Source organism: Passer montanus, unplaced genomic scaffold, assembly GCF_014805655.1.
Source record: "Passer montanus isolate IOZ18808 unplaced genomic scaffold, ASM1480565v1 scaffold14, whole genome shotgun sequence".
In the NCBI taxonomy this organism is placed as follows: domain Eukaryota; kingdom Metazoa; phylum Chordata; class Aves; order Passeriformes; family Passeridae; genus Passer; species Passer montanus.
In genome coordinates this window covers 9,205,765-9,220,385 of record NW_024360941.1, presented here as the reverse complement: position 1 = coordinate 9,220,385, position 14,621 = coordinate 9,205,765, and the positions used below count along the sequence as shown (strand labels likewise).

The following is a 14,621-nucleotide window of genomic DNA, read 5'->3' as shown; positions in this document are numbered from 1 at the left end:
TCTTCACATAAGACCAATATTGATTCACGCATTTTAAATACTCTACAGAGAAAGAAGCAGTAAAACATCTTTTTTTTTGTCTTGCTAAACCTTCATAATTTGTGAGAGTCCACATTCTATTCTCCAGACTGGAAACAATTCCAGCATGCTTGCTGGAATTTTTTTGTGTCCCTCTTCTGTTAAACAAAAAAAAATATACTAACAGTGTGCACCTATATATATATATATATATGTATATATTAATATATTTATATATTTTTATATATTTTTATATATATATATATACACACAATCTGAAAGATTCCTTTAAGGAAAGTTCCACTTTTCTAAGTCAGGAAAATATACTCACTCACTACACTTAGGCAACATTAACTGTTCAGTCCGTATGTAACTTAAAAGATCAAGATATGGAAAGACTGAATCTAAAGTCCAATCTGAGCCACCAAGTTGTTCTGTTGAAAAATAAAAAGAAAAATATCTCATGAGGAAAGTTATACAGATGACTTTTGCTTTAAAATTGTTCTTCATCCAACTACCTACCTTTCACATACTGAATGCCAACAGGGAGAGCCTTTTCAGGTTCTGTGCTTAACAGATAGTACTTTATTGTTTCAAATACATCCCCATCTGCCTGAATTGTCTCTGCCATTCGCATACACTCTTCCACATCAGGAAGATTACACTGGAAAACAAACATTTTGCCAGAAAATTACTGAAATGTTCAAACACTTCTCTAAGATGCAGTGAAATACTGATGTTTGCACACAACACTAAGAAAAAATTCTCTCTGAAGGAGTAATTGAAAGACATACCTGCACATAATGCACATTAAGAAAGTCATCTAAACCAGAGCAATACTGGAAAAGGCTGTGTAGCGTTAATTTAAGCAGTACCAGTTTTCATTGCTAATGTTTTTGTGAAGTTTTTACTACTGTTTAATAAATGTACAGTCTGAGTTGCACTCTAAGGGAGAGCAACCAAAGCAGACCCTTCTGCTGCTGAAGACGAAATAGGACATTTATAGTATTACAGGCATAAAATATAAAGCAATTCAGAAAGTTGATCTGCCAAAACATGATTAGGCTGCAAATCTAAGTAAGTTATAAATTGTACTGACAAGTAATTCTGAAGATCATAAGCTAGTTCAGAAAGTAACGTGTCAGGGAATGTGCACTAAAGGATAGAAATGAAGAACTACTGAAAATCAAGTCAACAAAGACTAACAGAGGAGAAAATAATATGTTACATATAAGATGGTAAAGACAAATTCATCCTATGGTTTTATAAAGCCTTATGTTTTTTGAAATTGGTAAATAAATCAATACAAAACCTTATTAGATTCATGTAAATTCTTTTATATTGTACCTTTTCATGCAGGTCATTTATTTCTGCTGTGCATCCAGGATAGAAAGCACAGAGTTTTACTAACTGCAGTTTATTATCAGGAATCATCATAAGAAGATCAACTGCTAAATCCCTGCACAAACAAAAGATGACACATAGTTACTCTTGATGGTTTGTAATAGAAGGAAGTTATTTTATCTTTTACATTCCTTATAAGAGTTTACTGAAAAAATACTATTTCCAGAAAAGTGCAGAAGCAAGTTCAGTACCTAAGACTATTTTTCTTCAATAAATGAGGCTTAATTATTCATCTTATTGGGAAAGTAATTAATTAATTTTCTGTTGCTTTAGTAGTTTGAATTAAACAGCCGTGCAATTCTTAAGCCTCAGAACCATCTCAAAGTGAAATGGAAGAATATGTGAGCAGGGATGGGAGAGTAGGAGCCCTCCAATTTGAGAGAAGAAATGATGATAATGTGGTTCTGTGTCATGAAACCATCCTCAAAATTCCAGGCTTCTAAAGCTTCATGACATCAACATAGGACATCTTTTGGTCATCCAGAATGCCTTGGTGCTCATGTGACATTAAAATAGAAAGATTATATGAGAAAAAAAATGAGATACATATTTTCATCCTTCTCAAAGGAAAACTGTTTTAGCAAACTGACATTTCTTGCATTTTCCTAAATTTTTTACCATTTGTTAATGTTATCCTGTCCTTCACACAACAAACAGCTGAAGGGAAGGATAATATTAGGAAATTATTTGGAAATTGTTCTATTTAAGTTTTAATAACTGGTTATTCTGTGACTCTTCTATTCATGCAGACATCATTTCTCCTGTGAACCTCAAGACTGACTTGCCCCTGTGTAGGCAAAAAATCCTATTGATTTCGTCGGGATTTTCAGTATGTGATCCTTATCTTAAAAATGTTCAAGTAAGCTGTTATCCAATATTTGCAACTACTTTCTATCTCACTTTCAAGTATTAATCGCAATTAAAAATTAGGACACTTAGAGAAATTTGAAAAGTGTGTGACTTTATTAAGGGAAAAAATAAGCTTAAACTTCCTACAAAATAGCAAAATACCTGTATCCAAGTGATGGCAAGCTAAAAGGAAGACAAAATTGACAGACAAAAGCATATTGAACAAAATTTTGTATTATTTTACAGAGAAAATATCTGATAGAAAATAATTAAACTACAGCAGCAACTCTAAGGGTCAGGGCAACTGACTTCAACAGCAACCACAAAAAAATAGCTATCTATTTTATGCCTTTTGACAACATAAAGAAACTCATGCCAAAAGTATTTAAAAAATCTGTGGTATTATTACTATGTAACAGCCAGTTTTCCAAGTTACAGAAGCACTCTTTCAGAATCTAGGATATTTCCCAAGTTCTTAACCTGTTTTCAATCAGTGAGTTGCAATCACTAACTCATATGTACTAATCTTCATATGCAATTCAAACATTTTTAAGTGATTAGAAATTGTCTTGTCAAAAAGCTGAAATCCAATACACTAATCTTCATATGCAATTCAAACATTTTTAAGTGATTAGAAATTGTCAAAAAGCTGAAATCCAATATTCATTTGAAAAAAAGTAATTCAAAGAAGATAATAACTTACAAATTTCATTACCTGGGATCATTTTTAAGAAGCTGGAGATTTTTAAAAACTGGAATGATTTTTAAGAATCAAACTGAAAACACTGTCAGGTTTAAAGATCAAAATGAGTTTGCATATGCAGAATTTAGTATCACAGGTAAAATATGACTAGCTTTTTGAATAGTAAAAAATTGCTTTTGACAGTATTTAAGTTTACAAATAAAAATGTGTCCTTTACATTCACACATTTTCTCAAGGCTCTAGATTTGGGGAAATGCATGAATCTTTAAATTCTTTTTTGGCTTGATTTTAGACTTCAGAGCATTTCTAAAAACAACCAACCAAAACCCAGGAAACGTTCCACCAGTAACTAATTTCTTTATTAACTCATGAGGAGCCTTCTGGTATTCCTGTTGCTGTCTACAATTAAGTGTTTCACTACAGTGAAATGTTTCCAATTAATATCCCTAAGCATAACAACCAGTAAATTTAAAAAAGGACCCTTCAAATATCAGAGACCCTTGAACTCCACCTTCCCTATACACGATCTTATGAGTGCAGTTAACCAAGGGGATTATGCTGTGTGAAAATCTCTTTTTTACAAAACAGATTCAAGAATCTCTGATCTTTCCCATATAAAAAATAGGCTGCAATGGCTAAAAATCAGAATCCAGGATTGCAAGGTGTTCAGTGCAGCGTGTGAAACCCATTGAGAAATCCAGACTTGGGCAATATGCAGTACATCACTTTAAAATTGCATCACATACAGATTTTATCACCATGTAGACTTACAGCATGTGTACACCATGTAGTGTACACATGCTGTAAGTTTACAGAACCTTTATGGACATAAACATAGATGCCATACCATTATAAGCAGCAATTACAGCCCTGAGATCAGAACAAGCTTTTGTTATAGAACTGGAAAAAATATACACTGTTTTTTTTTTAACTCCACATCCATTGCTTTCTATTGGAGGCTGCATAAAAATCACCCTTAACAATGAAAGAGCTTCAGACACCTTAAAAGCTGCAGATGGAGTTGCCAAAACAACCCTATTAAGACTGGTGCAATGCAGACATGCTAAACCACTGCAAAATGAAAGCAGCAAGTTACCAGTTTCTTATTTTATCTTTTCCCACAATGCTTCATTGTCTAATGAAAGCTAAATGTTCTGTAGAGAGGAGTTCCACTATTTTTCTCTCAGACTACCTCTAAATAAATTAGCAAATAATATCTGCAGAAGAAAAACTGATCCTTAACTGTTTAAGTACATATTTTTCGTGGAATGTTAATTACAAACTAGTTATACAGCTGCCAAATGCACCTTAGAAAGACTTTCTGCTTGTTCAGTGTTAGATAAAAAACAAGAACAAGTATTTTTTCAAAGTAAAACCACTATGCTGAGGAATAGAAAATTTACCACAGAAGGCTTCTCCTATATGCAAGAAAGAAGTTACTTCTGCAGAATTAAATAGCAATCTTGTTTCATCCTTAAATCTTTGCAGGAGTCTTGTGTTCCTAAGACCAATAGAAGATAATTCCTCAGACTAATAGTTTTATATTTTTCAATCAAGTACTTAAAAATCACTTCACATATCCTACTTGAGCTGTTCCTTTTCACTTTTTAACTCAATTCCAGCCTTATTTTTTTTGAAGCAATTCTTTTCACTCAGTACAAACTAGGACTTCATAAGCTACCTATTGCCAAGTAGCTAGGGTGTTTTTTTCAGTGGGTTTCATACTCTGACAATGACTCCTCTCGCATTTACAATGCATACAGACTATATTTTGAGATTAAAGAAGAACATTTGCATGCCCTGTACTTCAAAGGTCTAATATAGCATTTCTTATTCAAACAAAAATTTTTATTCTCCCTTATCATGGTGGCTTGATCTCTACAAAAGTTTCACAATGACACACCTTGATTGCTTTGTCAGGGAGAGAATTTTAAAAAATCTTCTTTGGATTAAGAAATTCTTACCATGTTATCACTGCCATACATTTTCTTGCTAGTAGTTCTAGTGCATAATGTGTTGCTTGTGCTGCACTTTCTCCCAAGACAGTACCCACACTGATTGCCAGCTCCAGTTCATTTCCACGAATCAGGTTTGCCATTGCAAGCTTGCTCAATGAAAAAATTATATCATTAAGGGACAGAAGCAGTTTTGGGCATTCATCTTGTTGAGCATATGACATTCACTTATGATATCTTTTTCAGAAGGACAAAATATACAATAATTATACTCAATTTTATATATTTTGGGTCTCCTGAATGAGTAAAAAATTGTGCACTATGTGCTGTTAAAAATCCAATAGATTTCCTTTAGCAGAATCTTCCTTTATTCAACTGAAGAGATCACATAAATAGGATACCTAAAATGCATGCTAGGAATTCCATCTAATCTTAAGGACACTAGCATTCAATGTATATTTCCCCCTCACTTTCAATGAAAGGAGACTCAAAACCCCCAGAAAATGGGAAGGACTGTCCTGTTCTTACTCTCTTCCTGAGCATAGTTACCAATAGGCACAGCAGAATGTCAAACCCTACGAGACTACACAACATCTATTGTTGCACCTATTTAGAAATATAGGAATTTACGGATTCTCAATTTCTCTCAGAATAGCTCATTGGGATGAAATTATATATATTTGGGGGGATAGAGGAGGAAAAACATCCAGATAAAATGAGGAAAAGAAACAATTTGTTAAACTAGAAGCAAATAAAAACATGTAAAATATTTCGTACATATCAGTTCTATTTTTTGTACTGAGGGGTGGGGTTTTCTTTTTCTTTTTACTTCTTCATTTAGACTGCAAATTCTTCAAGGTGGATGATTGCATCTTCTTTAGCACAATAACTTCTAGTTCTGAATGGGTATTTTGGGTCACCATAAATAGTAACACTTAGATGTATATATCCAAGGTACTTAAGTATCTTATATTGTCTAATATAGCAAGATACTGTAAATAAAATTCAGCAGCAACACGCTACCTTCTGTGCATGAGAGAAACCTTGAATTTAAAAGACTCACGGGACCTCTGCAACTAACTTAGATAATATAACTATCTAACTCTAAGTATAAAAAAAATCAAATGCAAAATACCATTTTAGAATATGATACATAAGTTTAAAAAGATGTGTAAAGATGTGAAAAATAAATAAATGTTGGCTTTTTCATCGTTAAAGAAAAAAAAATTACCTCTATATTTTCAACAGCCAAATGACAACATGCTGCAAGCACTGCACGGCCATCCTGGAAATACCAATCTGCCAGTTCTTTACTCACTTTCTGCAGGAGACTACAAGAAGAAAAATGAAATTCTACAAGGTCACTTCAAGGCTGGAGTGCCTTGGGTCTTAAATTATGTAAAATGTAAAATTAGGTGTTTTTTTTTTTTATTCTGTACCCTAAAATTTGCTATATATGGCTCACAGATAATGACAATATTAGCTTGAAAAATGCAATCTGTTTGAGCTCCATCCACTGCTTATGTTGGTGCATACTGAGGTGGGTCAGTTTCCCAAAGTTTATACCAGTAGGAAATGACTCTTCAGATTGACAGAAGGAAAATCAAATACTTGGATATCCAATCTGTACCTATAAATGCTACACTAGTACTTCTCTAATTGCTCAAAAACTGCTCATGTAAATGAAGGAACTCCACAGGCTCCAAACTGGTTTTGTTACTACAGCTATGACTTGATAACGTAATTCAGGTTATGGAGCACTGTTCTAGACAAGGAGAGGGCCATACTTGGGTTTTTTTTATGGGCACGGACAATGAGAATCATAAAATGGCTTGTGTTGGAAGGGACCTTAAAGATCATTCTATTCCAAGCCCCCTGCCATGGGAAGGGATGCCTTCCCCTACACTGGGTTACTCAAAGCCCCATCCACTGACCCTGAACTATTCCAGAGATGGGGCAGCGACAGCTTCTCTGAGCAACCTGTTACAGTGCCTCACAGTAAAGAACTTTTTCCTAATATCTAATCTAAACCTACTCTCTCAGTTTGATTTTTATTTTATATTATCAGAACCTTCAATTACGACAAAGAGCAAAGCTTCAGAAGAAGATTATGTGTAATAACAGGAGATCACAGATACTTGTTAATGCTAAATCTAACTCAAAACTTGCCCAAAAGTTCTCAGTTAATATGCTATATATTAGTGCACAGGAAAATGTGTCTTACATATTGAGCAAGAGAAAAGAACATTTATAATTATAATGCACACATATGAAAAATCCATTTTGTGCCAGGAGGCACAATAGGGAAATTAGTGTAGCATGAGGTAGTTAGTAATTCTAACTAAGTACCAGAAGATGCAATATTTTGTTGAACTCTACATTGCTGATGCCAAATTAAACCACTATGCTTTATCACCTTTAATAATTTTACACTCTGCAGTAAAATGAGGTTTATAGATATAAACTAGAACAACTTACTCATTATAATCATCCGTATTGTTTCCACCAGAATTTGAAATTCCACTTGTGGAGAGTGGCAACATCTGTATATTTCCTTCACAAGCTGCCTGGAAGTGAATAAAATATAGATTAATTAATGCAGAATTCAAACTGAAGATGAAATTAATTTTTTCAATAACAATAAAAATAATCTAAGATATACAAAAACTTTCTAAAGCCCAGTTATAACAAAGAAAATATTTGAATGTATAAATTAATTAACTTATTCATAGCTAAATCTTAGCCTAGTTTTATCTAGCCATACAACAATTCTACTGAAGCAAGAGACCTCCTTTCTATGGTATTTGTGCAGGATTCTTCAGAATTTGAATATAATGGATGAAGGCTACAACCTTGATTTTTACATCCCCAAGGAGCAAGCAGCTCTGAGGGAAGGATGAAGTCCATAGATACTGCTCAGCAGGTATATCAGCAAATCTGGAAACATTTGGCATAAAGTGGCTTAAGGTGAACTTTTATTTGTATTTGACAATAATTTATTTCCAACATTAAATATAAAGAGATCAGCGTGGGTTAAAATTAAATCAGTTGACAAAGTGGTGGTTGGTCAAGGGTTGCACTCAGTGATCTCAGAGATCTTTTCCAACCTAATTTATTCTATGATTTTTTTTGAAATTATTTCACATGCTTTAAGATGTAGCTGGGATAATATCATTAAACCTCAGGGCTCAGTTACAAAGGAAGGTAAATTCTGGCATTTTGCTGCTCATTATTATCTTATTAAACCTTTGAGACAAAGACTATTCTATGAATTGTAGTAGCTCTGCAATACCTCTCTTACATGAAAAATTAAGATCTTTCTGGAGCCTTAACTTACTTTCAAGTTCCAACACAATAGTTTGAACTACAGTTCAAAACAATCTAAGCATGTGTTGAAGTTACATTCTGTACATTATTTAGCTAAAACCTACAGATGACTTCTCAACAGAAATTCAAGAGAAATCAAATTCTACATTAATCTGATGTTAAGGGCAATAGTAGATGTTGAAAATCAGGTTCTATTTCAATTTAAATTGAACACATCAGTTTTCATTATGGTCATTTGGTTGCAGTTTAGAAGAATCAGGCTTTAAATCTGTAAACGTGAGGTACCTCCTTCTTATGATTTATGTATAAAAGCTGGTCAATACCACATGGAAGTGAAGACTAGGGCATCATTATTCAGCTATTTTGCCTTTTAAATATGCATGTCATATTCTGACTTACAAGCTAAGAGCTAAACACATCTCTCACACTGGTATATATGTAGTAATACCTGTGCAACAAGTAGGGCCTCTTTAAGCTGACCTCTTGAAGTAAAGAAAGAAACCAGTTTCTTCACATCTCCAATAGCTATACAGTATGGGATGACATCATCATTTTCTTCCTGAATTAATTGGTCAGCTCTCCTAATTAAGCAAATGAATAAATAAACAAGAAAGAACCATATATATGAACAATAACCAAACTTAACTGCATGGTGTAGGTGTTAGATGAAGCTGAATAAAGTTCACTGAAACCCATCTGCCTTTCCAGACTTAAAAACTGTGATTGTTTCACCTAAAGAGTTTATAAAGTTGCAATTTATTTTCAAGTCTTTGATTCTTGTACACAAAGTTAGTGTTGAAATCCTCCACAATTCTATCCCAAAGCTTACTGAACAAAAAGTAACATCACTAGAATGCTGTAACAAAAGACAAGCGTATCTGCTAATAGTATCCATCCTTCCCACTTGTCTGTGTCCTTTTATGAACTGCAGCTACAATTTGCCATCATATTTTAATTAACTTACCTCTGCATTAACTTCCTCCAATATTTCATTGATACACCAGGTGCAACTGAGAGAGCTTTGTCCCACTAGAAGAAAGCAGTAATACATTTAATATGATCATTTCTGTTTGAGAAGCAGCCATATTTTAAACAAGTGTAACTTTTGTTCCAGTAAAAATATATTTGCCAATAATTAAATAAGGAATGAGTTATGCTTTACACTGCATTTGTTAAAAATAAGTGGCACAAGATTACTTTTCTGGGGACTTGTGACCCATTCATTGCCTCCCCATCTTTGCTAGGGTAGCTGGTTTTCAGAAAGCTTAATATTTTTTTATTCTTCAATAGTGTTCTGATATTTTACCTCTCCAAGTTCTACCATTAGCTCACAATATCGCTGAATTTGTCCTAATCTTAAATGTATTTCTGCAGCTTCTTTGAGTCTTTCCTCTTTGCTTGGTGCACCAATACCACCTCCAAATTTAGACATCTTTACTGTTGTCAGTTCTTGTGCCTTGGACTGAGGGAAAAAAAAAAAAAAGATTAAGAAGTTTTCTGTGACGAAAAAAGTTTCCTTAAGAATAAACTATTGCTAAATATTACAACAGAATATAAAGGTTATAATTTAAGAAAAAAATTCTTTAGCAAAAAGGCTAATTGAAAGAGATTTCAATGAGATTACAGTGAACTATATTTATGTTGTTAATGTGTTAGTGTTTTATTGTGCATCTACATTTTCATTCATTATCTTCCTATAATATCTTATTTTTTTATTCTCATATATAATAGTAATTTATTCAGATGTCCCTCATAAAAATCTTGATATTTTGAAACTTAAACAAATTAATAATTTATGAACATAAACCATACAGAGCTGAAAATTGTACATATAACGATTATAATGATGTCCACACAAAGAAATAACAAAGACAGTAGGCTTAACTTTAGACAGTTAGGTAGACAACAAGCTCTGTGATGTGATCTGTCATGCTCCATTAACCTTATGGCCAAGAAATTATTTATATTCCCAATTTCTGCAATTTTTATATTAGTTGGGAAGATAAGACTAAATTTCTTCATCTGGCAGAGTCTGACAAACAAACTGCAACAGCATTATGCGTACAGGACAAAAAAAACAAAGGGAGATTCCCATTTCAAGGATTTTCAGTTGAATTCTATCTTCAATGCACAATGATGGCATTTGGCTATTCATGACTTTGCAGAACCATATATGGAAGACGGAGAATGAATTCTGAACATTCTTCACCAAAGTAAACTGCCATGTAGACCAATGGCAGCTCCAAGAATCTGTTTGGTTTTGGTTTTTTTTATATACTACATTATCGCCAAAGTAAACTGCCATGTAGACCAATGGCAGCTCCCAAGAATCTGTTTGTTTTTGTTTTTTTTTAATATACTACATTAATTTTTTCCCTCAGTATGTCTATTTTTTAAAATTATTTAAATGCTAAAGTCTCCAGTGAATCCTCTCTGTTTATTAAACAGAAGACAGAAAAACAGTGTTGCTTTTTCCCTCAGTATGTCTATTTTTTAAAATTATTTAAATGCTAAAGTCTCCAGTGAATCCTCTCTGTTTACTAAAAACAGAAAAACAGTGTTCTACATCCTCACTTCATCCTGAAATGTATAGGTGCTGCAGTGACATTATTTAGTTCCAAGAAAAAGAGATTATTAGCAGTCCTTAACAAGCACTCAGCATTACTCTACCCCATACTTTCTCTTAAAGCTTTCAAACAAGATTCTACGTCATCAAGAAGGGAAAAAAATGTTTTTAATTTATGTGAACACTTAATTCAGGTCCACAGAATGACCAGTAATTACTGCAGTTACTCTAGGTCACTGGAGTTGTAACTCTACCCCATACTTTCTCTTAAAGCTTTTAAACAAGATTCTAAGTCAGCAAGAAGGGAAAAAATGTTTTTAAAAACCTAGCAATTACTGTAGTTACTCTAGGTCACTGGAGTTGTTAATGCATGAAATAATTTTGCAGGGGTAAACAGACTGCTGGCACTGTGCAGGTCAAGATTTAATGTCTTCTCAGGCTAACTGGCTGAGGAAACTGTTTTGGACACATGGACACACAAACAGAGCTTCATAGGATTTGCAGAGCAGCTACTATTATTGCAGTTAACAACACTAATAAACTTTAATCACTTGAGTGTCATACGGAACATAGGGCACTCTCAAAAAGCCTATGATTTTACAAAAGAGACAGCATGTAACAGCAAACAACAGGTGATACCTGGCAAGTATTAGCCCTGGGGCTGGCAAGTGCATTCCCTGATCCATACCAGTAGATCATCTTTCCTCTACTTACAATCCAGTCATTAGAGTATGGGATTCTTTAGTACTCCTAAGAACTTCCTGACAGAATGATGCATCTTCAGATTCTACACAAACTGTGTATCTGGTTGCATATTCCTAAATGCAGCTACTAATAAATTTTTGGCCTAGTACTTGAATTTCCTTTTCTCATCCAAGTCACTCTTAAGCTGCATATCTGTATTAAGGATAGGTTCTTGCCCTTCCTTCTTCCAGAGAGCTACAGAACATATTTCTGCTCACTCTCCCCATTTTCAGACATTAATTCCTTTGTCTGTGCATGTGAACATAGCTACACACTTCATGTTAATACAAACAAATAATTTGACTTTACTGAATATAAAAGTACACTCTATGTAATAGGCAAGACAAATCACTTCATAGCTGAAACTGTAGTGATGATTACTTGCAATTGCTTTTAATTGTTTTGAAAAATGCTTTTCTAGTTAATAACTGTAACCTAGCATTTTAACACTGAGAATGCATGAAGTCACACAGATTCAGCTAGACACTATTGTAACAGACTAGTATTGCAGTGAAGAACTGGTATTACACAAATATCTTTGGATATGACGTTGTGACCTTTTGTAAAGCATTGAATGTTATTTTTAAATGGTGAAATACTACAGGGACTAACAACCATTTTCACAACTCTTTGTGCTTCACTTACCAGTCTAAATCTAATGAGGTGTTTCATATGCATAATTCCTTTGCAGTAGTTTTGTGGAAGCAAACTGTCATCCTGTCCTTTTATTACAGCAACCAAATCCCATAAATTTTTGCTGCCTCCTGGAGGCTAAAATTGTTAGGGAAGAAGAGTTTTATTACACTTATGTTCAAGAGAGAAACTTGAACTTATAAAGATATTGGAAAACATTTGTCAGTCAACTCCAAGAAATACAATTTCAGACAATTTGATTATTAGAACCTTTATTATGGAAACATCAGTCAATTCAAGAGACTACAAGTCTTTCAGTCCTCTTGAAGGCTGTAAAGATATAGTGAGATCCATGAACCTATTTGCTTTTGTGCAGACATGGCTGAGGGCTCACCATTAGTTTTCCCTTTTGCTCTTAAATAAATACAAGCTATCTTGTATCTACTGCTGGCACAAACCATCAGCTGCTGCCATGCAGGAGCTGACCCAGGACCTGTTTACTGCTTTCTGTAAAACAAAGGCATGGGCCAGGTAGAAAAGAGCTTCAAGGCTTGACTGTCACTACCTGGTTTACTATCTCAATATTAAATCTTAAAATAGACACATATAGTATAATGATATATGCACAAAATAATTTTTTAAAAATAAATTTTAAGCATTTCTATTGGTCTAGCCTTTGAATCAATACTTCTGTAGAAACAGGACAACAGTTTAACACTGAATGAAGTCTAGAAGAGAGTGAGTATTCAAAAGCTTAAAAAAATCATTAAACCTTTGACCTAAAGAAGCTGTTCTAAGAATAACAGGATCACAAGTTTAGAAGTCAAATTATTTCTGAGCTGATAAGAACCATAAAATCCTACTAGGGAAACCTCACTCTCCCACCTCCCCTCCCCCCACTAAAAAAAAAAAAAAAGAGATTACTCTCCTTTTTTTCTGTCCACTAAAACTCTTACTAGACTCCTCACAGTTTAGCACAATACCTCATTTTTGGGACTCAAAAAGCACTGTCCATATCTGATCAAAAAAGCTTTTGCTCCTGTAAAATTCTAGTATTCTTAAAACAGTTTTAATGTCAAATAACAAGGGAAATCAAAATTTATAACTTCTGTAAAACATAAACATATTTTTAACAAAAAAAGAAAATGTCTAAGTTTGAAATTGAGAAAGGTTGTTTCATCATTTCTAAATTATACACTTTCATTTAGCTAGAACTCAAACCAAATATTTTGGATGAACTAGGTCTCTTTAGGTCAGTGTTTTGATTTAAATTACAACAGTGTTTGACACAAGTTTCAGTAGTAGTAGAACCTGTAGTTCCAAGTAATTTGGTCCTTTTTGTACCTCAAGTGCAGCTTCTATTCAGGTAAGAATTCACAGGAACACACATTTTTTAACTCATTTGCACTGAGAGGCTGCAGCAATTTATAGAAAATATTACTCTGCAATGGAGAAAAGGCAGTAGATGGATACTGAGGCACAGGTCATCTGGATCTATAGTTTCTAAAACATGAAGAGCAGTTTGGGCACAGACACTGGGGCAGTTCTAAACTTAACAGTAACGAGGGTGTTCTTTTAAAAACTGTAATGCAGTTTGATTAAACACATAATTTTATTTTCTTCAATAGAAAATTGCTGCCAAATTAACTTTTCCTATAGAAAATTCTATTATTTCACTCATTTAACTTTACAAAAAGCTGGTTTGTTTTTTGCAAAGTTAAATTAGTGAAATTTGTTTTTCACAACTGACAAGCAATTCAATCATTTATATGCTGACCTGTTAGGAAATGAACTTATTTCTGCCTATTTTCTAAGATCCTTTCAAGAAAGAGAGAAAAAAATGGTAGAGAAAAAAGAAATCTCAGTTTTGGAGATTGACTTCCGAAAAAAATTCATGCACATTGACAACATCCCTAAATTTGCAGAATACTTACTGAAAAAAATTCTGAAAACCACCTTAGTTTTTTTCCTCGAGGACTTCCTGACAATTTTTCCAATTCTTGTTTAATATCCCTGGAAACTTTACCACACAGCAAAGGAGGAGCTCCAGACTCCACAGCACGATCTAACACACACAAAAATTTATATATGAAATTAAAATTAAAAACAACCAAAAGAATAGGAATATTAGCATAAAGAAAATTAAAACAATGACTTATACAATTTGCTTACCTGTATTGCCAATAATAGCATCCCAACATCTGTCTGTTATGATATTTATTTGTAGAGGGTTTATAAGAGGTGTCAATGACCAGAGTCTGACAGTAGAATCACGAGAGCAAGATGCCATAGTAAATGGACGACTAGGATGACACGTTAATCCTAGTAGAGGGGATATTTAAAAGCGTAGTCAAATAAGTTTATCTAATAACCTGTTTGATTAAACTACTTTAAAAATTTCAAACCCTATTAGAATGCATTT

The 14,621-nt window shown here is 33.6% G+C and overlaps 1 protein-coding gene across 8 annotated transcripts in view; it reads right to left on the bottom strand.

Annotated features, from left to right (window-relative positions):
* The window catches only part of WDR17 (WD repeat domain 17), a 60,202-nt gene that overhangs the window by 9,449 nt on the left and 36,132 nt on the right, over positions 1–14,621 (bottom strand). For 5 of the 8 annotated variants that reach the window (XR_005626605.1, XM_039700202.1, XM_039700204.1 and 2 more), the window contains exons 14-26: positions 14,372–14,521; positions 14,134–14,264; positions 12,212–12,337; positions 9,563–9,718; positions 9,221–9,285; positions 8,705–8,837; positions 7,408–7,496; positions 6,161–6,260; positions 4,939–5,078; positions 2,434–2,454; positions 1,366–1,477; positions 541–682; positions 350–452 (exon numbers count right to left, since the gene is read on the bottom strand). Coding sequence is in view for 7 of the 8 variants with exons in the window: in XM_039700202.1 (XP_039556136.1) it covers positions 350–452; positions 541–682; positions 1,366–1,477; positions 2,434–2,454; positions 4,939–5,078; positions 6,161–6,260; positions 7,408–7,496; positions 8,705–8,837; positions 9,221–9,285; positions 9,563–9,718; positions 12,212–12,337; positions 14,134–14,264; positions 14,372–14,521 (1,468 nt within the window). In the remaining variant the exon portion in view is untranslated. Of the gene's footprint in view, positions 1–349; positions 453–540; positions 683–1,365; positions 1,478–2,433; positions 2,455–2,883; positions 4,476–4,938; positions 5,079–6,160; positions 6,261–7,407; positions 7,497–8,704; positions 8,838–9,220; positions 9,286–9,562; positions 9,719–12,211; positions 12,338–14,133; positions 14,265–14,371; positions 14,522–14,621 lie in introns of those variants that run through there. The other 3 variants (XM_039700201.1, XM_039700206.1, XM_039700205.1) reach the window with 3 other exon arrangements.